This window comes from Egretta garzetta, unplaced genomic scaffold, assembly GCF_000687185.1.
Source record: "Egretta garzetta isolate BGI_Z169 unplaced genomic scaffold, ASM68718v1 scaffold326, whole genome shotgun sequence".
NCBI classification, from domain to species: domain Eukaryota; kingdom Metazoa; phylum Chordata; class Aves; order Pelecaniformes; family Ardeidae; genus Egretta; species Egretta garzetta.
Genome location: NW_009260026.1, coordinates 2,739,311 through 2,766,112, shown reverse-complemented (window position 1 = coordinate 2,766,112; position 26,802 = coordinate 2,739,311). Strand labels below are relative to the sequence as shown.

Sequence of the window (26,802 nt, the reverse complement as noted above, 5' to 3'; positions counted from 1 at the left end):
AAATTACTTGATTTTTTTTTTTTTTTTCTCCTAGCTAGCTCCTTTCTCTGCTAATGCCATTTTAAAACAAATTTCTTCTCCTTGAAGTGTTTGTGGTCCCAATACTAGTACCTCTACCCCTTAGGTCTTCTTACTGTGTACATTAAGTGCTTTGCTTGCTGTCTAGTGACTAATACATGCTGCCTCTTGTGATAAGACAAATCTCTTCAATATTAGCTGTGCAAGTAGACAGAAACATAAATGCAATAAACGGATCCTGCCGTAAGCTCTGAATCCTCCCAAGCCTTGCAGTACCAACTGAGATGCAGGAAAATGAGCTGAACTCCAGTGTCTGTTGATAAGCTGTTGGGATGTTGTACCAGAGCAGCCCTGTCAAAGGCAGAGAGGTGGCAAAAGTGTCAGACTGTTTCAGCAGCATGTGTTACCAGGAGTGCTGCTGACCTGTTCTTGAGAAGGTGGAGTACAAACCTTGGCTTTTAGATGGATGCTCATGGTGTGTGTTAGTATATAGTCAGCTCTGCTCTTCAGTCGTGAGCTGCTTTGGCAAAATATACCATGGGCTGAAAAAGGCTTTAATGAAGCTTTTCTTTGCTCCAGCTCCAAGTAAGTTCGCTTAGTGTTGTTGCAGCATCATCCACTCACTCTTACAGTGAAAGAAGCTCCTCAGGGACCTCACTATGTTACTGGTGTGCCTGTCTGGGTGTGGACATGTACCTACAAGCAATGCCACAGCGAAAGAAATGGGGTCAGTCTGAGTGGTGAATGAGTATAGAAAACCGAATATTATGCTTCCTAGAGCACAGACATCTGAGGATAACAGTGATCAAGCCTGTGCTTCCATGTACAGCTGGAAATGGGGGGCAGTGCAACTCTGCTGGAATCCATGGAGAGCATCTCATTGACTCTGGAGAGCTGGAGTTTCTCTCAGGCTCAGGCTGAAATCAGAACCATCAGAGAGTATTTCCTTATGATAAAGAGAATACCTGTGGTCTGCTGAAATAGACTGTTGGTTGCGTGTCAGTCGGGTAAAGCAGTTACAAGGTATGCATGCATGTGTACCCAGCTTGTTGAATATGGGAGCTGCCAAAACATCGGGTCTTGTATTTCCCACTTCTTTCATCATATTTGCTTCTTGCTCTCCTACTTAAAAATCCATTGAGTGCAGTTTCTAGGTAGATGGGTCGTAGAGGGAACTGTTGGTGCATTATTCTTCCTTTGACCAAATAAGCAGTTTGATCTTTAAGCTTGGAGTTCATTGCTTTTGCTCACAGCGAGTGTCAGTGTGCCTTCTAACTAGTCCTACTGGATTCAAAGGTTACTCAGATATGGTGAAGGGCATGGGAACCTGACCTCTATTATAAAGAGAAATTTTTCCTGCTAAGCCAGGGAGTAGCTGTGGAAGTATTCCAGATCTAGTACCATTGAAAGAGCTCTCTGAAGGATCCTTGATGCTCCTGTCTGTGTGCTGGTCTACTTCCACATAATTTTCCTCAGTTTTTTAGTGGAAATGGGAACTGGTAAGTTGGGATATCAATTACAAAGAAGGTATGCACCAGTGTATCACTTGGTTCTGCAATAGGATATTTGTGTTCATCTGTGTTAGAGCAGAGAAGTATATGAGCAGAAAAGCAAAGGCACTAATTGGATGGAGTTCACATGACAACATGGATTTGAGATTGGATGTCTCATGGTTTTCATTCATTTTGCTTTAAAAGCTTTTTTTCTTGTTAATTACAGTCTATGGTGGCCTTTCTCAAGGATCCAGAAGGTGCTCCACTGTGGGAGGAGGATCCTGAAGCCAAAGATGTTGTGCATGTTGACAGTGAAAAGGTACATTAGCTCGTAGATGTTCTATATGTTTTATAAATATATGGGGCAAAGGGAATGTGTATGTTTGTATTAACTCTTAATGAAGCACCATTATTTCCTTTCTTTGGAGGGGAAGTTTAAAGCACCCAAACTGTTTCTAAGTGACTTGACAAAGTTTGTGAATTGTGATAACTATAGAGTAAAGTCTTCTGCTTTCCCGCCTTCCTTTCCCTTACATGTGGTCATGATAGTACTCTGCCAGCTACATGGCAAGTATCAAGACATTGTGGATGGTGTGGTGGAACAGACCTATTTGTCTTGGGAAAGTGTAGCAGCTTGCAAGATCCAGTCACTGCAGGATGCAAGTAGGAGGTAAAATGCAACTCTTACAGCTGCAGGTTGTTGTTAAACCTTGGCTTCCTTCACGTGCCTGAGGTCATCTCAGGAAGTCTGGAGCATAAAAGACCAGGATCCGTATCTTGAGTGCTTTAACCTTGTACATTAACTGTCCTTCTTGGTGTAAAGTGAGAAAGCTGCAAATATGACGAAACTACCTTAAAAAGCCAGTGCCACCGCAGAGCTACCCGTTATTTTCTCTCTTAATATAATAATTTTGGTCTTTTGTATTACTTTTTTAGTGTATAGATTTTTAAAACTTTAATTGATTGGACTCTAGCTGGTGCTTTGTAAAGGGCCTTTTCAATTTTCTGGCTTTCATTTTTCATATTAGAAACAGTTATTTTGACATTCAGTTTTTGTAGGAAGATTAATTTTTAATGTTTGCCCTCTGTACTCTATTAGAAGCCTTCCAAGGGTTGCACTCAATTTGAAAACTTCATCTGATTTCTCTATCATGCTGGTACTGAAAAATCTATTCTCATGGCTTTTCATAGCTCTGACAAGGTTTCATAGTGTGGAAACTGAACTTATTTATTATTGAGTCTGACTTTTTGAATTAGAATATGGCTTTTTGAATGGGTCAGGGAAGAAAAAGTTTCCAATCAGAGATTCTGCAGTGAGAATAAACCAAGTCATGCAACTTCCATATCTCAACAGTGAAGATACTAGGCTAGGATATTTAGCAGATATTCAAATCTGTAATAAATTTTGCCATCTTTTTTCAAGTTAAAATTGAGCAAGGAGAAGAAACTCAAGTCTTGTCTGTTAGAAAAGATGACCCTTCTTCCCTCAGATAAATGGCTGTATTTTCTGGGAATATATATATTCGCTTTTTAAAGTTGTAACACAAATAGTAAGAGGTGTCCTTGGGTATGGTTCTGGTTTTATTTTCTTTGGTTCATTCACTAGGAATTGAGAAGGCTTCTGAAGAAGGAAGACAAACCCCTTCTGATGATGTTCTATGCCCCATGTAAGTAACCCAGCATGTCCTCTCACCTTTTTCTCCCTTCTCCGCTGAGAGATGTCCAAGTCTGAGTAGAATCCTCACCTGTGCTTCACTAACACCATCTTGTCCCATCTTTATCATTCAACTCCTTGTGTTGTTCTGCCTGTTCTCAATTTTCCCCTAGCTGTCCATCGTTTGTATCCTAGCCTTGCCTCTTTCTCTTGTAATGATGACTCTTGCTTGTTGTTCTTTTAAGCAGCTGCTTTCTATACTTTCTTTACCAGTTGTCCTCTCTAGATTTGTGTTGTATGAGACAGAAACACTGTATGCTGAATGCGTAAGTGTTAATACGTCTGTCTGAGAGCACTTAGCCCTCTGGCCTGTACGGAGCTGTAAATGCAAATGGGTATTGCACCTGCTTTTTAATTCTGCAGTTTGGGCTGTAGCGTAAGACAAGCTGGTTCCACACAAGCAAAAGATCTCCAGAGGACACTGTGGAGTTGAAATAAACCAATGTACTTTTTCTTCCTAACTGCAGGCAGAGGGAACAGTGCATTGGTCAGGAGCAGGAATATCTTTCCTACTCCATCCAGGAGGCACCCTGGGTGTTCCTACTCACACTGGCAGGAGTAACTTGAATTCAAGTGGGATTTCGTGAGGAGGGGGCAGGAAGGAAAGAGACGAGCATGCTGGAGTCACTGCATTTCTTTTGTGACTTTGACCCTGTATTGCTGCTATCTTGTCATTGCATTGGCCACTCGTTCCTTAATTTTGCAGATGTACGACTACTGTTTTGTGTTTCCTGGTGACTGGTATGTGATAGGCTTTCCAGCTCTTTAAAACAGGATAGTGCTGCACTGGAGTTGTCGCTCAGCTGGAAAGCAGAGGAGCCATGAGAAAGGAATGAACGTGTGACCTAAGCTAGAAAAGCCTCCCAGCGCTGACCTGATAGGGAAATTGTTGTTAGGCACTACTAGAAATTTGCTGGCTGGTTCTCTTTAAAACTGTGTCCTGTGGCAGCATTACCTGGTGTTTCTCAGTGTATTTTCTCTTGTAATTACTGCCTGAAATGCCATTCTACCTTTTTAGTCTCATCTGAGTACTACCAAGATGGCCAGAATTGCCCAAGACTTAGTTTGACACATCACTAGGAGAATGGGTTTTTTTCCTTTAATTAAATTAATTGCAGCTCCGTGCCTTCAGACTCTGCAGCAGGATGGTCCGTGGTTGCTCCCAGTCAGTGCTGCCGCCTTGGCAGCAGCGGGAGATGATACGCCTGCTCTGCCTGCAAATCGCCCCTTCAGGGAGAGTTCAGCTGCAGAGTGCTTTCACAGTTTACCTGGATCATGAATAATTGTTTTCCACAACTGAGTCTGTTCCTCAAATGTGCCTTATCTAACCCTTCGTTCTCTTTGAACCGTTCCCCCAGAAACCCTCCTCCTTCCAGTTTCTTTTCTTTTGAAGTGGCAAAACACCTGCTAGTCTTCAGTGCTGTAATACTTTTGCTGCTTTCTAAACTGCTGTGAAGGAAGCCTACTTGTAAGTTGGTTTTTTTTGGTTTTTTTTTTTTTTCCCCTCCCCTCTGATTTCACAATTCTTAACTCCCTCATCTTTTATTTAACACATGAGACTTTCTGACTTGGTTCTTGTCCAATTTTTCTTTTCTTACTCCTGTTACTGGAGACAGAATACATCCAGCAGTTCCATTAAAATACTGGCTTTGGGCAGCTGAAGTTACTGGTTACGTACAAGTGTTACCTTTCATAACTGGGAGCAGCAGTCAAGGCTGGTCACTAAAGGAGATTCTGCTTTTCTTTACTTGTAAGGGGTGAGTCAGGGAGGTCTTTGGTACGAGAGGACATCAGAGGCGTTGTTTGGGAAGCTACGGGGAAGACAGCTGTGTTACTTCTCTGCTTTGTTGGAAGCAGGGGCTTTAGATTGATTGTGGCAGATTCATAGGAAATGGGCGCTCTCATTATGTACCAGTGCAGAGGGAGATGAAAGTGACTGCAAACTTAAATGTGGTTTCTTTAATATTTTAGGAATGCTTGGTCTGGGTAAAACGACTTGGAGCAAAGGCATGCTTTCCTTAGAAGATATTACCTGTCATTTGGAGACTGTTACTATACTTTCGGACCTATAATATAGAGTCAGACAGCACTAAATATGAAAAATTAGGTATACTTATAGGCATTCAGATTTATTTGTAGTTAACTGTCAACGACGACTCCTGAAGGAGACGGTCTGGATTTGGCAACAAAAAGCAGCTGTTTATAATGTCAGTGAAAACAGGGCTTTAAAAATGGTGGTGTTAACTAGTGGAAACGGTAATATGCCTTTTAATTAAGCCCCTCCTTTTGAGTCAAATACAAGAAGGTGGAAAGGCTGCAGAAACAAGAGCTCTCTTTCCTCTGATTAAAGGATGTTCTTCCCAGGCATGCTGATGTGATCCTAAACCAATGGCTGCAAAGTCTGTTCCTCCTTTCTGGAAGATACTGTCAAAACTCTTGTCTCTTCACCAGGTCCCATGGTGGACCCAAGAGTTTCCACAAAAAGTGGCTGAAGTGCTTGGCCACGGTTTCCTTTCTCTCGTGCTGTCTGCACTCCTGCCCCTCCCCGTGTGCCTGCACGTATTTTACTTGGCAGGGATGAAGCCTGCTGCTTACAAGGTGATTTAGTGCTAATCTGCTTAGCACTCCCAAACAGTTCTTAGCACACGCCGCTATACGTTGGTAGTCTTCCTCACTTGCTGTTTCTCCTTTCCTCAGCACGTAAAGTTATTGTATCTTACAAGGACCGTTGCTTCTTCTGAGTTATGTCTTCTCAATTAACAAAGCACTGTTTACTTTTTGGTGTCTGTTTAATGTGTTTAGGAAATGTCTCAAATGAATTTCAAAGTCTCATTAAGCTGGGATGAATCTGAAGTCCCCCTCCTCCCTTAAAGTCCAGAAATGCACACAGCTCTTTTTTTTTTTTTTTTTTTTTTTTTTTTTTTTTTTTTTTTTTTTGAGTTCACAAGCATGACATCTTCCATTGACTTTTGAAATGTGAGTTTCATCTTAAGTTCCCCTCTGGGCTCAGCTTAGAGCCTGAGGAATGCAAGATGGTGTTACTCTTTCCAAAATTGGGAGGAGAAATGAGCATGAAAATTAAGAACATGAAAAACATGCAAAAATAGCTGTATGTAACAAGAAGTAACATCCTTAGAAACTAATAATCTAATAATTATTTGGTGAAATAGATAAGGAATGTTGTTTTAAAATTTTTTTATATGTAAAAAAATGTAGTTTCATATGCTTTGGAACATAGATCCTGTAGAACAGTCTGAATAGAGTTGTTGGTGTATTACTTACGCAATTTCTTTTTTATCAGGGTGTGGTGTTTGTAAGAGAATGATGCCGTCTTACCAGCAGGCAGCCACAGAATTGAAGGGTAAATATGTAAGTGAGAAGATAAGATTTATATAAAATTTAAAAAGTCCTTTTAACACTTTATATTTTTTTGAGTATTTAAAACCATAAATACTTATCGAACTGGGGAATTTTTAAGCAAGTCAAAACAAAACAGAAATTAGTGACTCTGTTCCAGATCCCGTCAGGATTCTCTCGCTTGGTTTTTATTCTTTTTAAACCTTTGGAGAATGAGGTGTTAATTCAGTTGGCCTTTAAAATCCAGTGTAGTTCTTGCCACAGAAAAACAGGCTCTGACACTGTGTGGCTTTACGTTTAGCTTCTGATTTGTGAGTTTGTTGCGCTTATGTTGGTAAAGGTAATGAAATGTTTGTCATAATGGGTTTGATCAGATTTTTGGCCTGATGTTTCACAGAGGGATCAAGGATGGATGCCCTTCTAGTATTAATTAATCCACTTTTTTATCACAGTGTCATGGGAGGGGGATTTCTGTAACATGAGCTACTTGATCATCCTCCTAGCTGCTAAGCATAAGCATTAATAAAATGTTATAGTTTTAATATAGCTCTGTCAACAAAGTTAGCATTCATACCAGATTGAAATGAAGTTTTGACTGTAATAAAATCCATCAACAGCAGTCACAGTAATTTGGTTACCTATTTGTACTAATAAGGCATATTGATCTCTCTAAGCAAGTTGAAGGCACTTCTCAAGTCAAGGTTTTATAATGTGCTTAATGTATAATTGGTATGATACCAATAATACATGAGTGACAAAGAAATAGGATTGTTGTTTCATGGCTTTAGCCAGATTTGGTCTGATCCTACCTGTTGGATCGTTCACGGTCGAGTTCACAGGTTTCCTCGGGAGAGGCGGCATGGGATGAGGAAAAGATGAAGCACTGCGGTTCATCGCTAGCGCAGCTCGGGCCATGGCTGCTCAGAAGCACCAAGTACTGTCAGACTCCTCCATGTTCTCACAACTAGTTGTTTTTCAGAAGCGTTTTCTCTAAATCCTTGTTTGCTTAGGGCTGAAGTGAGTGGGAGTTGTTCAGATCTGTTTAGGACGCGGTGTAACCCTTGAAGATGTTTTCAAGAGCATTTTCGTCTAGCCAGGCGGCACTCTAATCCTCTCTCCCCTCAGCGGGGCATGCGCCATGGTCTTTGGGAAGGCACTCCTGTCTTGCATGGTGGGTACGTTGCGAGGCGTGTGGTGGGCAAGAATTGGGAGTGTAAAGAATCACCTACAGAACAGAAATAGCGCCAGAGAGAAGGCATGCTGCAGAGCGCTGCCTTCTCCTGCCATTATCCCTTCCTTGCCCATGTGCAGCTCGTTTTATTAAATTCAGACCGGAGAACTTAAACTGCAGATCTATTCTAGTTTGATTATTTCCTTCCTCAACTGGAAATGCTTTCTGTAGATTCAGGCTAATCCTGCACTGCTGAGTGACAGGGCTGTGGCACAGCTCGGAGACCGGCAATGCCTCTGCTTGATGCAGCTCGGGTCAGGGGTGCTTTTTGCACTGGAGTGGTTTTAGTGCAGGATCAGTTCAGAGGAAAGACCAGTTATGCTACTGCCACCCGTATCTTTCACAGAAATCTGTCTGTTCGTCTAAATTTGACCTAACTAGCTTCCTGGGTGGGATGTGTACATAGTTTGCCATTTCTAAAGTTAACTGCGCTATACCCATCATAAATTATCCATGGGGTACCTTAGAGCGATGTTGACCTCCAGATCAGACTTTGCTGGAAAGTTTATGATTAGGTTGGATGAGCTGAGAGTTTGGCCTTTTAATCTGACCTGTCATTAGCTGTCAGGATGTGCCAGGCTCAAAAGCGATTATAGCTATTATATAGCAGGAAAATAAAGTACAGTGTTGCCTATTTAATAGGTCATAAAAATGAAAAGGTGAACTGTACCTGTCGCTGGTTGCTGTGTTCTCTTGGGACCAGTTGTTTCTTGTCCCAGTACTGTTAGTGAGAGGAAGGCATGGTGGTTTTTTCAGTGTTACATTTGGTTTAGATCTTGCAATTCCATTACACCCAGTGCAGAAGGGAAAAAGGGGCTCCAAATCAGAAGAGGATAGCTTGTTTTATCCTTGGCACGAGAGATTCCCGTGGGTTTTGGGTAGGGTGAGCTCTGGCAAGTGACTGTCACTGATGCCCTGTGGCCCCAGTGCAGGGAGGAACTGGTGGTCAGCAAAGCACTTCAGCATCTCCTTGAGGCCCGTGGGCCTCATGAGTTTGCCAGAGAGCTTTACTCGGCAAAGACCAGCTTGAGCATGTGCTTACATGCTTTCTTCCTATGGTGCTCATTGTTTTCTTTGTAAAAACATGAGACTTCTTTCAGATATCAAATAAAGGAAGCCTTTGTTTAATCTGTTCATTACGCTTGGCTCTAGGAAGGCTTCAAGTAGTGGTGTGAGGTAGCAATTTCGGAGCAATCCCGTCCAGAAAACTGTGAAGCAAGGGAGGGATCACAGCAGAACAGGAATGGTTGGAAGCCCAGAAGACGTGGCCAGCTGGGAAAGGCTCGGAGTTGGTTTAGGTTATAGGTAGCTTGGTGGAGAGCAGATAAGTGTTGAAATATGTCAGATGTCACTGCAGAGGTGAAAGGAATAAACTTATCTTTGTGTCTGCTATGGCAACTACAAGAGGTAATGGACTTAAGTTTAAGTCAGGGTCATTCAGTTGTTTGCTAAAAGAAAATCAGCTAAGCATCTGGCAGGAGCAGCTTGAGTATGGAGGGAGGATCCTGGTTTTGGGTAGTAGGTGTATTTTGATGGTCCCTGACAGCCTGGTATTACATAATTCTATGATTATAGGCCAGCTAAAGCTGTTTTTGTCATTAAAAATGGTGAATCCCATTGTAATAGACTTTTTGCTAATTATGCTTCGTATGATATACGGTCACCAGAATCAATCCAATTTACTGACCTGTATCAGGCTGGGTAGACACAGTGAAATTGTAGCGGTGTCTGAAATGGCTGGGAACGCCCATTTAAAACCTAGGTAATCCTCTGAAAGTTCATGGCAAATGTGAAATCTGGTAGAGCGGTGTTTATGAGGGAATTAGTTAAGAAACCTGGTTCTTGCTTTATAAAGCAACCACTGTGTCTTGATCCTATTGCATTCACCTACCCTCAGGTGGTGACATAGAGGGTAAAGGAAGGAGAGAATTGGGTCTAGATAATCTCGTATGAATTGAGTCAATCTGGTTGTTGGAACTACAGGGAAAATTCAAAGTAGGAGACTTGGCCAACCAGTATAAACCTTCTTTCTGTACTCGGTTAGCTTTCCTTTATCCTTTATCAGGATAGGGGAGAGAAAACAAAGTATCTTTTTGTGACTTTCCAGCACATTCTTAGAAAAGGTTGACCTTCAAACAAGGATTTTCTGCTTTAAGATTTATTTCATGCTGGCTCTGAGCACATTTGGTTGGGCTGTGCAGTTTGCTGCAGTCAGGAACCTGGTATTAAATTCTGATGTGGTATTTCAGCTGGAAGGAGAAAATCCTGGTTTTGGAGGGGGAAGGAGGAGGGGTTTGGATTAAGACCCTGCTGCTAAAATGATTTAAGCCGTCAACGCCATTAAACTAAGTTAATCATGAAGTGGTATCTCAGCAACTTGCTGGTTAAAGGTTTGACAGCAGAGCGACCTCTGTGTGAATCCCACACCCACAGAAACTCAGAACCAGTCCCATCTTCAAATTTTTGGGTCAGAAATTTTTGCAAGACAGTCAGACAGGGCACAGGATAAGCTGTAGGAGCCTGAAGCTTGGGGTGGAGGGGGTCGGTTGGGATAGAGGTAAGGAAAGGGAAGGAGAAGTTTTTTGTTTCACCTGCTAGTCTCGAAAGTTAGTGTGCTTCTGTGCTCCTCTTTTGGTGTCTGTAGGACAAGGTGAATTCTTAACTCTCATTATGTCCTACCAGTCAGGTAATTTAACATATTTAAACCATATAAAAGCCATGTGGTGTTTCCTGGACTCATGGAAATGGGGCACGTTTTACTTTGGAATCAATGTAATGCTGATTTCCTCTTGCCAGTCAGTAAGTGCGTTTTTGAACTGGGATAACACCAGTGCTTGGTCAGGTAGGGCTTCTGAACATCAGCTGAGATTGTAAATTCATGGCTGGAGTTGGAAGCCAGACAGATGAGGGTGGAACTTCTTGTGTCCCAGCTAATATTTGGATGCAAACTAAGGCATGCACTTGCAGAAGAAGAAGAAAAAAATCTAGTTAGGCTTGTAGCTTAAAATCCAAATACGCAAAGAGAGCATGAGTAGTGTGACTGAGAGAATTCCATTTAGGTATTTCTGTTAGTGGGTGAATAAAAAGAAACGGAGACACTTCCAAAAAAAGGAGGAGGTGATAAGCTGATTAGTGTGTGCTTTCTGTGGACTAGGCTCAAATATTGCTCTGTTCACCCTTGCAAAAAATCAGAAAAACTTCACTGCTTTTGCAGAGATCCCCTTGCTTTACAGCAATACGAATGAAATCAGAATCTGCCCAGAACGTAGTTGTTTTAATTAACTCTTTAAAAATAGTTGTAACATTCCTTGCTGTATTCTAAGAATCAATATAATCATGCTCTGTTTTTTCAGGTTCTTGCGGGGATGAATGTTTACTCTGCTGAATTTGAAAGGATAAAGGAAGAATACAATGTTCGGGGATATCCTACAATCTGCTATTTTGAGTCAGTTATGTTTTGCTGCTACTTTATAAATCATACACTCAACTATAATTGCATATTCTTATCTTCCAGGGCAAGGACTAAACCTTGTTTTGTTGCTTTAACAGGAAAGGAAAGTTCCTGTTCCACTTTGAGAACTATGGTGCTACTGCGGCAGATATAGCAGAGTGGCTCAAAAAGTAAGGCATTGAACTTCATGCACTCCACCTCCTATGTACTCTTCATTATTTACAGAATGTAATGGTTTAGGAACAGCCATCTCTCCCTCATTCCCTCTGCTCAGAAAAGCAAACAAAACTACCCTGCTGAGCTTGGCTAAACTAGTACAGAGAGATTGCCTAATGTTTCGGGTTTAGCATGCATGCCTTGCATTTTACAATTGCATTTCATCTGTAATAGCAGACTGTCTGTGGGCCAAAATAAATGCAGATACACCGATCTCAGCATCATTAAAAATGCCATCTTAAATTTCCAGTGATCTTGGATGCCTGAACTTTAATACCTTGCAAAAGGTCTGACTTTGTTGTTTTATTAAAAATGTATATGCCAAGAGCGCAGTTCTCATTGATTCCTCAGCCTTTAGCTGGATCCTTTAGAGTGTCTTGCGGAGACAAACAGGAGATCAAGGCACCTCGGATTGCTAGTCATTTTTGCAAAGTCTGTGTTTCCTGTCATGACATGAAGTGGTGTTGAAAGCATCTTGTTCTACCTAAAGAGAGCTATTTGCAGTCATAAATATTTTGGGGGCTGAATGAGCAGTGGGACTAGCAGTTGAGAGAGAGAAAGACAGAAAGTGTGTGAGTTTGTGTATAGTTGCTCTTCAGCTGGTGCAAATCAGCACGTTGTCAGGGAAGCTGATAGAGCAGCCGGAGAGAGCTGAGATAGTCTGGTGATGGAGAAATGCTGTTAGCAGTTAGCCCCAGCTCTTGGGCATTATGTCATCTTTGTAACCCTCCCTCGTTTGCTACAGCCACGGAAGTAATCTTGAAATGAAGCTAGTAAAAGGAAACAAAGGCATGGAACAGGCAGTTGCAAACTATTGTGATAATATGGCTTAGCAAAATTGGCTCAGAATAACTGTGGTTTACTGTATCAATGGGGCCTGGGGACATGCGTGCAGTTGCAGGCAACCCAGGGTCTTCAGCAGTGGTAGCCTAGATGCTTCAGGGTTGGGAACCCACAAATGAAGTGACAGCAGTGTTCCTGTTAGCATCAGGAGGTACAAACACTGCAGGTGAGTACTGCCTGGTGGATCAAAGAGGAGGAATTTAGCTATAGTCTTTAAGCCTCATTTAGTCCATCAAGCCTTCAGATATGAACGATCAAGGTGGCAACTCCAGCAATGCTTGGAGCAAGGATATGACTTCATCACCTACACTTTTATTATGCTTTTCAGTTTTGCAAGAATGTGGTTATCTCTTTGCTCCCACATGTGAAACATGAGATGTTTGAGGTGGGTTTTTTTCCCCCTGTCTGCCCACATGATATCCAGATAATCCCTGTAATACGCAGTACCTTTATATCAGTGCTGTGACAGCAAGTGAACACAGCTACTGGAGGCAAAGCAGAACAGCTGCAAGCTCTTCCCAATGATAATCTCTGCTAACAAGCCACTGTGGGCTTTGGCTGATATTTCAGCAGTCCAGAGCTAAAGACAGCTGTTTGTCCTCACTTAGTGTTAGTGCATGCTTATTACTTTCCCAAAAGATGATCTGAGCAGCAGCCTTCTTGCCCCTGCTTTGTATAATAAGTACAACTTTTAAGGAAACCACGTTGAGAAATTATGCATACTTTAATTTTGCCAGTAATTGATGTTGCAATTAAAACCATATATGGGATAAATCTGCTACATGCATAATATGATATTACTCTGAGGAATCTGCAGTACAAGTAGTCAAATGGTATGGCAAGGGCTTTAGGAAAGCCAAAGAGTGGAATTGGATAGCTGCAGGGTATATAGGCTAAATTTCAGGATAGTAGAATATTAAAATCATGTCAGGGAGTTGCTCTGATGCAAGGCATTGGTCTGCAGAGCAGGGGCACAGCAGTGCCAGAGTGTACATGGCAGCCCATGGCGAAGAAAGCCAATGTGTTTTTATACTGTTCAAGCACGTGCTGTCATCACAGATTCTCGAAAGAGAATCCAGGAGACATTGAGCCATATGAAATGACCTATTTTTTGTGGACACTAGGTACACACTGCAGAAAATCAGCTGTTTTCCATTTTCCCCCTTCTCTGTTTTTCCCCTCTAAATGTTACTGGTGAAGTGCTGAAAGTGGTTGATCTATGCTAATTTTTGGGGGAGGGCATGATAGAACTTAATGAAGGATGGAATTATTTAAATTATCGAAAGGATGTTTTCCGTTTACTTTCCTCTCAGAACAAGAGCTGCTAGTTTGGAGGGCTCCGACACCTTTTCTTTTTTCTTTTACTCCTTATTGAAAGTGCTTCTTTCTTATGCTGAAGTGCGCTAATGCATCAGTCTTACAGATACTTAACCTCTCTTATCTTCCTAATAGGCACTGGCTACTATCTTATGGAGCTTCAGATGTTTTAATGAAGCAATAGAGAGAAACCATCATACAGCCTTACTCCACACACAGCATTATTAACATGAGAGATGCTATCTTGTACATACCACGATTATTTTTTCTTTTCTTTTCTTTTTTTAGATCTGATACACAGCTGTATCAGCCTGGATGGTAGGCAAGCCAGACAGCTTCTTGCTGCTTTCGATAGCTGCTTAGTTTGTCTTGCTGTTTTTATGGACTCCTCTCGGGCCCTTCGTTAGCACCAGCTACTCAGTTAAATCAAGAACTTGTTCTCTGTTCTTAATTGAATTAGCTCTTGATAACTCTTCCAGACTTCTGTCATCCTATTTTTGGTCTTGAGGCGTTGGATGTGCCTTGTCTCAGTTTTAAATGACATTTTAGATTTTGCTTGTTGCTTCCTCCAGGCCTTGAGGTGCTTCTTACCAACTCCTTTGTAGGCTTATTAGCATGCACAGCATTTTAAATTGGGCCATTTGAATAAACATCCTGTGCCCTGCTTTACTAATTCCTTACTGAAATAGGTCATGCCAGGCCCTGCTAAACACAGCGTTCTCCCAGTGCTTTGTAGCCACTGTGTCTGTGTTCATCATGCTCTGCCTACTCAACCCAGCTCCCCTTCCAAATTCATTAAGTGTCATGGTGTTTTCTGAACGCCTTCACTCTGCCAGGATACTTGCAGATTGTTGCTCTCTTACAGGCCTGGCAACAAGCAAACTGATCATCTGCTAAGCTTTTAGAGAGTAGACTCTTATGGACGGGGACCCACTTCTTTGACCCTCGGCTGCTTGGCTGAGTGCGGCTCCGATCTTTGCTTTGATGTTTGTTTCTTGGTTCATTTATCGTATAAGCAGCAGCAGAGGTATGCATCACAGTTTTGCATGGATTGCTTAATAGCCTTGGATCATACCCATTGCTTACATCAACGGAATTTGCTATCTGAATCTGTGTATCTCTACTGCTTTTTTTTATCAAAGTAGGCTTTCAGCCTAGAAGTGAGCAAGGCAGGATAAATGAGTTATCATCAGTTTGCCGTTCCTTGTTCCAGGCAGCTAACACAATAATACATTTTAGTAAAAAATAGTAAATCTGCTTTTACCAGAGATGGGGTCACATCCAGACCTGTATTTTGCCAAAGAATTTGGGGAATTTTGGGGGGTATTTGGAACTCACTACTACAACTGGCAAGGATAAAATTGCTTCAGTCTGGCTCCAAATATTCCTATGTTTGGGTGTCCTTCATGTGAACACTGCTTTAATAAATAAAATGTCAATTAGCATAGTTTAGTTCACATCTGCCAAATTCTTTTTTTAATGCACATTAATGAAAGCCAAGAACAATTGTTTAGCGGGATGATGAGCACTGAACTGGTCCAGAGGAGTTTGGGTTCAGTTTCCAGATTTGCCACCATGTCTTTGAGCAGTCTCTCTGGCTCTGATCCATCAAAGATGGGTAAACTCATGTGCAACCATAGTGAAGTCGGTAGAACATGTCTTTTAGGTTAAGCATGCAGTTGAGTAGCTTTGCTGATTTAGGCCTATGAGCCCACTGCTGAGTGAGGACATAACGATGCTCCCCCAGGTCCCAGGATTGTTCGGGGTAAAACTGTGTATTCCAGGGGAAGTGGTCTGTGTAGCCAGCTCATGGTCCCAATGCTGCACCTCCTTCTTTCTCTGTCAGCTAATCACGCTGTCAGTATTCAAGGCAGCTGGTTAGATTGCCTGTTTCTGCTCTCTACTTTTTTCTTTTCATTTGCAATGGCTCCTGTGAGCTACAAAGTGTGAATGCTGTGAGAGATGGAGCATCCTGCTGAGGAGGGTAAAAGCGTAACAGAAAATGGATCTGATTTCTATAATGTAGTAACTAAGCAGTCTGGTTATTTCCTCACTCCGTCCCCTTCCATTGCTGGTCTGTCCTCATGAGCTTCTTGTGGATTTTTTTGTTCCTCCTCCAATTTTATCTGAGTTTCAGCACTTAAAAGTTCTGGGTGGGTACAATTATGGACACTGTTCAGTAGGGTTAGTGTGTCATACATACGTGGACATCTGCACAAAGTGGTTCCTTGCAGTCCGCCTTGCCAAAATGACTGCTTAGCACCAGAAAGCTGCTTTTCAGCTGTGTCTGTTTGTCTTGTAGCCCACAGGCACCTCAGCCACAGGCTCCGGAGACCCCTTGGGCAGACGAAGAAAATGTAGTTTATCATCTGACTGATGAGGACTTCGACAAGTTTATAAAAGATCATTCATCTGTGCTAGTGATGTTCCATGCACCATGTGAGTTTGGTTATTTTTTTTTTCTGTTCTGTACCCCGAGCCAAATGCTTGTTAACAAAACCAATGATGATTTTCTGTGGAGGTTTCACAGAGCCATGAACTCAAAGTCCAGGCTTTTTGTGTTTGTGATGATCGTTAAATACACAAGACATGAAATGTTTGTGAAGTTGCTGACTTCCACGTTTAGGACTGAGATCTGCTGCTGAAAGAAACACTTTGTAGGCTGAGTCAAAACATAACTGAAGAGTGTAACGATGCCTAAATAGTCTTAGGACTCATCATTTTACTGCATGATTTCCCATTTTCAGCTTTTCTTCTGTGGTGTTTACTTTCAAAGCAGAGTTCTGGCTGAGCAACTCAACTTGAGAACCGTGAGCTCCTGAGTCCTTGTTCATGGCTGCTGATGTGTCATTTTGAGCATTTTCACTCCTCTGCTGCAGTTTGTTCTCTGGCAGTGTGAGGGGTGATGGTCATTATGTATTGTGCTGGAGTACGCTAAAACTTGATCTAGGTTCAGAAAGTCCCCAGGGCTTTTGAAAATGAATGCAGAGCTGGTAGTGATACTACTGCTCGACTTGAGAATGCATTGGGATGATTTTTTTAATGACTTGGTGTTTTAGCTTGAGCAATAAAATGGTTGCCCAGAGGTCCTGCCTTCAGAAAGCTGTTCCAGCATTGACAGCCTCCTGTACGCTGTTGGGAGGAAGAGTGTGTTAACCGCTTTGTTCACTTAGGCTGTAAGTTGTTTCAGCTACGTAGCTGGTTCTACCAGTTCTTCGTGTCTGCGATGGAAGGTTCAGGCTTGAATCTGCTATGTTGGGTGATACACAACTGCTCTCTCCTCTTGCTGCTGTGCTGGCAGTTGCACTTGGGCAAGATGTTCATTTTCATGGGCATAGATTTGAAGTTTAGGGCTCTGGAGGCAGGGCTGCGTGCTCACAGCTGAACAGTGGAGGGTCTTGGCACAGAGGCTTTCATCCTGCTTCCCTTTAAGCCAGCAGGAGTTAGCTCCAAAATGCCTTTTTTGAAGGTCTGCTCATAAGACTCATTTGAAAAACATACCATAATGAATTTCCTTTGCCTGGTGAAATGTCTAGGGATTTGATCCACTAAAGCAGGTGACTGGCTGCTGTTTTGTCACTGTGTTCAGTGGATTATTTCTACTAATGAAAGTGGGACCGGAGATTAACGCCTGGTCTGAAAACCAAAACACAAATAGCAGAACTGATGAAGCCTGGTTTGCTTAGGAGTTATCCTTCGTTACCCAAATCCTTCCTTCCCCCGGATTTCCACGCACCCTGGCGTGCAAGCGACAGCACGGGCTGCTGCCCTCGGGAGCTGTGCGCTTGCTGGTTTGGCCTGGCAATGGCTGCCAAACAGAAATGTAACTGCTGAATTTCCCTCTTTTTCCAATCTGTGCACAGTGGTTAGGGATAAGTGTCCTCTCTATCTAGCCCCAGATTTTTGTATATTTATGGAGGTTTAGTCGTGTTTGAAAGCTCGCCCTTTTTTGAGTTTGTAAATGGGCAAAGGAGTCCAGCCATCTATTTGGGAGGAGGAAAAGGGGGAAGAAATCGATGGTTAGCCACTGCAAACCTTATTCCTTTAGGAAGTCAGATTAAAAATAGATGAATTCACACAACTACAATCACATTTTATAGTAAATGCAAGTTAGTTATAAATCTGAACAGGGCTCTGTTCAGTTCTTAGTTGTGGTTTTTTTTAATGTTTTCTAGAACACAAATAATACAGTTTTAGGGGTAACAATATTGAGTGACCTATTTGGAGAGGAAGAGCACTTCCAGCTAGGTATGTTTTGTACTAAGGGGCATTCTGTGCTAAGGTACAGCAGTACTTCGGCAAATGCTGCTTTAAAAGTAAATCAAATGCCTGAATCAGGCTGTTTCAATCTCCTGCTAACATGTTCCAGCTGCTCAGAATTGGGATAAAGAATGTTCCATGCCAGAACAACTCAATTTTAAATGCAGCTTGAATATTTGGGGCATTTTATTTACATTCAGGTGGTGGTGGCATGCCTACGTGCAGAATCCAGCTTGTATATGTGTAAAAGATCTGTGTTTGTAAGAATCCTCTCTGGGCATCCTCAGCAGAGAGTGTAAGGCTTGCAAACTAATTAATGACAGACAACTATCATAAACAGTTATGTTCATGATTAAAAGATCTTCTCCTAACACTTCTTAAATGTGCTAATGGAGTCACCTTATGAATACTAGGATATAAATTACTCCAGTAAAAGAAGCGGTGAAAACAGAGGACATCTTACTTGTTTTAACCTTGGCAGCTTAGGATGAGGAAGTTTTTTCTAAAAATTATTTATTAATTAAAAAAATTGTTGAAACAGATGAACAAAATAGGCCCAGAACTCAGGATATACTTCCATGTAACTAAGAACAAGCAATGGGATTCCGGCACTGGCCTGGAATTAGCAGGCAGTTAAAACCCTGCGTTACCATGCAGCATACACGTGACTTGGAGTTTTTCTACCATACTGTCAAGTCTTGTGTTCATGAGAAGTTCTTATACTAGAGGGAGAATTATTTCAGTGATGCTTTAATTGTATAGTCAGATGGCCGATGCCTTAATAGAGCGTAGCATTAAAAGATGTGGGGGGAATTGGAAGCTTTTTATCCTCCTCCCTCAAGTGCTGAAGATACAGCTGAACCAAACACATCCCTGGTAGATACCTGTGAACTGCAGAATTATGCACTGTGATGAATGTGGCCAGTTGGGTCTCCATGCCTGTGGCTACTAATGATCATCCCTGAGGACCACACTATAATTATTTACAATCAGTTGCACTTACTAGCCCAATTATAAAGGCATCGCAGCGTTTTGTGTTAAGTGCAGCCTAGCGTAACCGCGTTCAACTAGAGCAGCTACGTGTGTTTTAAACATATCGGGGAAGGTCTGCAGCATGCAGCTTGCACCTCTTGCTATCAGAAACCTTATGCCTTTTCTGCAATAATTAAGCATAGCCATTTAACAGAAGATGTGCTGCTTTGAGTCGTTACTGCTGGCCCTGAGAAATGTGAGTGAGTGTGGGTGGGCAGGATGAGTTCATCCTGCTTTCATTTTGCAGGTCACTAGGGACACAAAGCAAGATTTTTAACCTTTTGGAACTCCTTTGTAAAGCCCTTAAGAGGATGTTCAATGAATCTGAATATTTAACATAGGTAAATAGCGACCCAACTAGCCAGGAGTCTGAAGGCAATCTCCCTCACCAGCCACAGTGTTGTGCTCCTTATTAAAGCGTTTTGCTGAAATTTTGTAATTGCTAGTGGCGAGCAGAGTGTTCTCCTGGGTATATCCAGTCTGGAGTCTTGCAGACATCTGAAGTGGGTTTTCTATGTGTTGCTATTGTACCCAGAAACTTCAGGTATGAACTGAGATCTCCAGCGCTATACAAAAGGACAAATAAATGTCCCTTTCCCACAAAGGATTTGGAGTTTTTGCTTGGATTGATCATATTTGCGAACATGAGATGTCACAGTTGTGTTAGCAGGCCTATTTCTGAGTTTGCAACAGATGATGTGTCACACCAACCAAAGCTATTTCTGTACCATAGCATAAATAAAGGCACCTATGCAGCTTATGATAGCCTTCTGTTCGCAATGAGAATAAAGACTCCATGTCTGTATGTGCTTCTTGGTATCTGTGCCTACAGCTGATCAATTTATTTAGATGCCTAAGATGACAGCTGGGTTCTGAATGTCTCTAAATATGGGTTATGCTGCCAGACGAGTGTTGTTAAATGCTTTGGTGAAATGGGGACTCACTGGGACTTAAAATGCTCCTGAGTTGCTTGAGCACAAAAAAGCCCTGTATGTATTTTCAGTTTCTCCATCAAACTGTTTGCTCAGTCAAATGCAATTTGAAAAATAATTTTGTCTAAAATATTTGCCAAATCAGTGCAGGTTGCAGTCTTTCTGACTTGGTTTTGTTTTGTCAAAGGAATAAAAACCTCACGAATTTCTTTCTACATTTTTTTTGCAGCATTTTTCTCCAAAGCACGTCTCAGAGTCTTGCACAAAATAAGCCTAACCAAGTTGCTGATAAGTCAATTCGAATGCTACTGAAGGATGTTTAAAGTCTAGGATTGAAATTAAAGTCAATTCAGAAATGGGTTCTAAAACTGTCTGCTTTTCATGCACAGGGGTTACTTTTCATTATGTTTTGTTAACGCAAATGACATTGCTGACATTTTAAAGCGTACCTGTTCCTGCAGCCTCATGTAGAATAATGTCCTGGTACCACCACGAGCTGCAGCCTCCCTAGGTACGTTCTGCAAGCACAGATCTGAATAGTCCCTGTTGCTAACGAGTGGTGGTAACGAGTCAGTCACCTCTGATGGTTGCTTGGGGTTGCTTTTCCCCCACCTCATATCCCATCAGCCATAACAAAGTCCGTGGTCCAGTCCTGATGGCAGAGGTAACAGGGGAAAAAGGGGCTTTGGCTGTACTGTTAGTGTGAATGTGCATTTACTTTTTGAAGGACTAAACTATTAAAATGTTTTTCCTGCAACACTTCTTCCTTACACATGAGCTTAAATTAATGCTAAACCTGTCTTCTTCCCAGCCCTCTTCATAGGACTTCTTCAGAGAGTTTATATAAGCTGTAGTTGCAGGACTTAAGGCTAGAAAAAATGTCGGTGCCCTTAGTGGATATTGGAGCCATCACAGTTTTCCTCCCTTGATAAGGAGGGAAGGCAGGGAAAATGCAGCTTTTTTTTTTTTTTTTTCCCCTCCTTAATTTGTTCTTGGAAATTGCTTTGGAGATGCAGCCCTGATATACCTTTTCTTGCTTCCCCCCTAATGGAAGGGAGGGCAAAAATAAATCTTGAGATGATAAAATGCAGTATAGTTTTGATGTGTTGTTGAAATATCTGTGAAATTCCTTCCCTGTCTCAGATATTTTCTCTCCCTTTATAAACCAGCCCGATAAATCACGCAGTTGGTGCTTTCCAAAGCCAACTATTCAGCTTTGCAGGTTTTTAATTGCATGGGGAGCTGTTTTATCAATTTAGCTTTGAAAAACAGCTTTTCACACCCTTTTCTCCTTCCCCCCTCCCTCTGGTGCATTAAAACCCAAGGTTTTAAGTCACTTTGTGGACTCACTAAGAATGCCAGCCAATTAGCCCAATACAAGATGAAGGCCTCCAGCTTCTAAGCAAGCAATGGACTTGGATCTCTCCCTGCCAGCGCACCACCATTTGGTTTCAGTGGACTTGTTTTTGTTTCTTACTGCTGCATGTGGTGAGATTAGGATGTAGGAATCCATTGCTCACTTTAAATATAAAGTAAAGCAAACCCAAAATGTGCGCACAAAATCAAATCTGTTTTTGGTTTTTTTTTTTTTTCAAACTGGGTTTTACAATGGTAAATAAATAAGTCTCCCTTTCAGACCCCCACTGGTTCCTTATGAAAGCAAGCTACCATTGCAGTGAGTGCTAATTGCCATGTCTGTTGGCAGCCTTGACAGAAAGGCCACAAGTTGAAAAGGCTGAAGAATTAATTTACTATGCAGCCTGAAAAAACCAGCCTTTCCAGCACAGGTCAGCAGCAGCCTAACATTGTCAGCCTGTGATATATAAATAAATAAAGTCTTTTTTTTTTTTTTTTTTCCCATGCTAATTCATGATTCAATCAAAGATTTTTATTATTTTTTTTTAAATGTAAACCAGTGCAGTTGCACCTGTTATCTGGAGGTTAAAGGCTTGTGGGTTATCCAAACGAGCAGCATTGAATGTGGAATGGATGGAAATATCTTTTACTTTTTATTTATCCCTGTCATATCTGAAATTTTTCATGTTTAAAATACAGCATTCAGAGGCTACATATAGAGCTTTTGGCATCTGCCTTCAGATCTACAGCCTCTAGGATAAAGACAAATGGTAGGTATCTGGGAAGCTGTTCTTATTAGACCTGTGCTAGGAACCCCCTTAGTTTATTTGACCTCATCTAGTGGTAGCTCTTTGTAAGAATCATAGAATCATAGAATGTTTTGGGTTGGAAGGGACCTTTAGAGGTCATCTAGTACAGCCCCCCCAAGAAGCTTCGGCTTGTCTCTCTTGATGGTATCAGTTTAGTTCAGGTGGAAAATACTCTTTCATTACCAAAGGTCTGCCTTCGGGCCTCACCCTTGGTACCAGCCAAATGGGGTGTTTGGAAGAGAAGCCATACATCTGGCTGGTGTCCTTGTGGAGGGGTATCAGGTAGCTTCCCAGGAGGAGCAGCAGCAGTAATAGCATCTACTCCAGTATTCCTCCACGTCTGCACTCTGCTGTTGTTTCCAGTTGTGTAATGTTGATCAGTCCTTGGTCGAAGATAACCCTATATGAGAAGAGCTTATTGAATGGCAGAAGTTGCAGAGAAGAGCTGTGTTTTCAAAGTGCACTTTAGCAGTGTGAAACGGCAGGGAGTTGGAGGCCAAAAGCTTGGCAGGATGTAGCCCTCGGTCAAGGGTTTGCTTTAGAGTTTCCTGAAAGGTCTTTATAAGGTTTGACAATCCAACCCACAAATGAACTCTGCTTTTTAAATTGGACTTGCTGTATGAGCAATACTTTAGAAACAATTGTGCCTGTTACTCAGTGATGCTGTCAGTCAGAGAAGACGACAAAGGCAGGCAGTTCTGGGCTGCCTTGGTTCCTGCCTGAAAAGATTACTGGAAGTTTGTGGTGTGTAAGGCAGGTCATTTGTGTATTTGGAAGCTTGGCAGATGCCATAGCTGTGTAGTACAGCTGTATATACTAGTCCATGGGACAATACACAAGGAGACACGCATGTGTTAAGGTGCTTGTTGTGGGCTTGATCCTGTTCCTACTAGATCCCACTAAAATTTTCTCTTTGCTCTTAGAGTAATTAGAGAAAGCTTTAGACAAGGCAAACTTTCTGGACAATGATGTAGGTTTTAGGCAGTACCTAGCCCTGCTGGGTTTCTTGGGGAAGCAGTGCAGGTGTCAGGATGGGCTGTTGCAATGCGCTGATCACTGCAAGATTGAATTGTTGTGCAAGGGCACTCGGATGATGAATGTTGCTGTTTAAGAGTCTGGATAGATAGGTGAAGGGAAGAGATCGGTTTCAGTTTCAGCGTTGCTTTTCCTGATTTCTTACATCCCTTAGGTGCCTAACTTTAATGTTGCCTTAATGCATTTTTAATGGAACATACAATAAAATGTTCCCCTGGACAAGCGTAAATTGTGCAAACTTTCTGTTCGTTGTGTGTTATGTACTTTTTAGCTGTACGTTACCGGCAGGCTCCTGGAACAGATATATTCTCCATATAAACCAGTTAAACAGGTAAATTCTTGGCTCCTGAATGTGCTTCCACTGAAGTGAACAAGTTCTGACTGTTGATTTCAGAGAGGAGGGCTGGGACACTCAGGCTAGGTTCATTGATATTTGAAAGCATGTGAGTCTACATCAGGATGTTGCTTGATATTAAATATATTTGAATATCACCAAAAATCTCGGGGAGTGTAAACAGTTCAGTGGAATGACCTGCCTCATTAAACTAATTACAGCAATGATTTGCAGTGGAGATTTAATCACACATTAAAACAGGAGTTCTTGAAAATGCAGCAAACAGGAAAATGAAGAACCTGACATGAACTATTCCTTTAATGGCCATCCGACTTAGTTTCTTGAGGCTTTAAAAATAAAAATCAATATGGGTTTTTAGTGGTACTTAATATAAATAGGAATGTGGAGGGTATAAAAATCCTGATAACTAGCTTGTGCAGTACAACTTGATAGGATACCTAACGAAAAGGGTGAGGACGGTAAGGATGGAGTCCATTGTCTCTTTTGTGTTGGTCTTTTGATGCTAGAGCACACAGTTTGTGTAAGAAGGTTGTCTTTTTGAAGCAGTTTGTGCTCTTTGAGCAGGGTAAAGTCATAAAAAAGGATGATCCAGTGATAAAAGTGATAGCCTTTGTCTGGAGATGTAAAAGTTCAGTTCCTTGCCTTGCTTTGATTTGTACAATCGTGACCCAAGTTGCTAAATATTTGTCTCTGTTTCCAATCTGTGAAACAGAGATAATGTTTCGCCTTGCATGGGAGTTTTATGTAGCGAGCCACATCCAGACTGCGAGATGCTCCAGCATTGCAAGAATTGGGGTAGGGAAGGCGTATCATACTCAACGTTGCAAAGAGTTGATTGATGTAAAGGAAGTAAGATGATGCCTTCAGGCTTCCCTGGATTGTGACAGGCAATCAGGCTTTTGGCCCCCAAGTTTAGCAAACCCCATCTGCCGGGTGAGCACACCTCTCAGACAAGGTTATCTCAGCTAGAGCTGATGACTTGCAGCCTGGTTACAGCCTGCACCGGGACTTGAAGGGAGGAGCCTTGCCTTGCTCTGGTTCAGCTTCATAACAGAAAAAGTAGCAGAACCAGACTTTTGGGGTGTTTGTGGCTACTTTTGCCTTTGGGGTGGATCTCGACTTGCTCTGTGCCGTGGTGCTGTTCTGGGGACACAGCATGTGCTTTGAACAACTGACTTGTTAGCAGTTGGGGCTATCGAGAACAGTATGCAGGGCAGTAGTAAAGGAGGAAGGAAAGGAGCTGAACTGTAGATATTTGGATTTTGTGAAATTTGGGGCATTTGTTCAAAATACTTTGCTGTATGCATGCCGCCAATAGGGAGCAATTAGTTTCTCTATTAAAGAAGACATTTTGCAAAGGCTATTCCAATTAGAAAAAAATCTTCTTGGGAATGTGTGGCAGGTGGTGTGAAGGGAACATTAGTTTCTTTGGGGATTTGCTGCCTCATTTCTCGCATTACTATTGCCTTTTTTTTTTTTTCCTAAAAAGTCCTTACCGACTAACTGAGACTACTACAAACGAGTAGCTGTGGCTGCCGGAGAGCCAAGGGGCAGCTGGGATGTGAGGGGAGACTCGCCCCGTTCTACCCTTCTCTGGGTATCTGCTATAGATTATTTCATTATTCAGAATCTTTTTAAAGGACTTCTGTAATTTTAGCTGGCCTTCTTTGTCCAGTGGAAGTCCTCACCTGAGCGTGTGGTGTTGGGTGACTGTCCTCCAGCAAGCTTGACCCTGGTGTATGTGTAAGCCCTTCACGTTCTCGTGGTAAGTTCTGACTGGAGTGAGGGATAACTTATTTTTATAGATTTACTTCACTTGCCTCTAATGATGGGTTAACAGTAGGAATTAGCTTTAAGAATTAAGCACCAGGTTTATTTCTTCTGAAATAAATTAATTTCCTTGTCTGGATAAGCTTAATGTACAGTGCAGGGCTCTCGTTTGGCAAGTGCATTACGGTATCTCTGCTACTTGAATCAGTAGAGTTTTCATTATCAAGTTTATCTTCCTAAATACTTTATGGCTTCAATTTTCATTATCCTGTGGAAGGTAGAGAACTTACTTTAAAGGGCAAATAATGAACAGAGAAACCTACAGTGAGAGATTGCCCTTTCAGATGGTGAGTTGGCAAGTGATACTGTCTTTCTGAGTGTATTAATAAATAAATCCACTGCTTTGATACTGAGGTATTGTGCTGATGGTGGAGGTGGGTCTTCTGGGGTCCTGACTGCTTGTGGTTAGCAAGCATCCCAGCACACTTCTCCTAAGTAGGTGAAGTCATCTCAGCTGGTAACCACTTGCTCTGATTTTGGACAAAAAGTGTGTATTCTGCATAGTATCCCTTCCTGATACTTGACTTTATAGGTATCTTCACAGTAATAGCCAATGCCACCATTGCTTTTAACACCCCTGCCATAAGCTTAAGTGCTTTGGGATGTATCTTTCTTAGGAAGATCTCTTTGCATTTGCATCTACTTTGGTGACGTTTCATCCAAATTTCATCCTGGGAAATCATTTGCTTGCTATGCTGTCTTCCTGAGATGGATATTCAAAGCTATTTCATCTAACTGCTGTTCTCTGGCATTTTCATTGCTAAATCCAAAGTATAAAGTCTTCTGTAGTGGGATAAGTGTGTGAGGGACAGCAGTGCAACTTCTCTTTCCTCCCCAAGGCGAATTTTTTTTTGATCACCTGACAATGGAAGAGATGTTTGGATCTTTTTTGGGTGTAGAATAATTATGGTTTAATTGAGAAGGAAATCTTCTGGTGGTATTTTTCATAAACTCTCAACAATTTCACCTTAAGGCAGCCATGCTGTTGTGTCTCTCTTTCACATTTCAATAGGGGAAGATTAGTTTTCAACACCTACTCAGGGCCATGTTCCTCCAAGCTGGTGTAGGAAGTGTAATTCATATCTCCCGATGCCAGCTGATACACCTTCCTTCACTTCTTTTCCCACCCAAGAGGGATGGTAGGAGGTACCATCGTCTCCCAACACTGATTTCTACCAGTTGCACCATATAGTTTTGACTAAGAGGGTATATACATGCAGCGTAACCTCCAGTAGCTGGAAGCTGAAGCCAGATTTGGAATGGAAATAAGAAACCATGTGATTTTTGTTATTAGTTTATTTTAAATAAAGATGGTGATTAGCTTAAAGGTCTTTCTTGGACGTGTGCTGGAGTCTGTGCTGTTGCAGATAGGGGTATATTTTTCGAAGGCTAATTTCAGGAGTCTGGCTCAGCCAGGGCTCCCTGTAGGTTTAAAAGCAGAGAGAGTGCACTCTGAGGGCAAGATAGAACAGAAATCTCTCTCCCTGCTTAACTCTTAGGAACCCCTGGGAGGTAGCAGCCTGTGGCTGAGGTTAGCCTTGGAGAATATTCAC

General features: G+C 41.9%; 1 protein-coding gene across 1 annotated transcript in view; it reads left to right on the top strand.

Annotated features, from left to right (window-relative positions):
* PDIA5 (protein disulfide isomerase family A member 5) overlaps positions 1-26,802 on the top strand; it is a 94,440-nt gene that overhangs the window by 27,062 nt on the left and 40,576 nt on the right. Inside the window, exons 6-11 of the mRNA XM_009640837.2 lie at positions 1,738-1,830; positions 3,118-3,178; positions 6,527-6,594; positions 11,167-11,258; positions 11,363-11,434; positions 15,943-16,079. Of these exons, the coding sequence (XP_009639132.1) occupies positions 1,738-1,830; positions 3,118-3,178; positions 6,527-6,594; positions 11,167-11,258; positions 11,363-11,434; positions 15,943-16,079 (523 nt within the window). The remainder of the gene's footprint in view (positions 1-1,737; positions 1,831-3,117; positions 3,179-6,526; positions 6,595-11,166; positions 11,259-11,362; positions 11,435-15,942; positions 16,080-26,802) is intronic.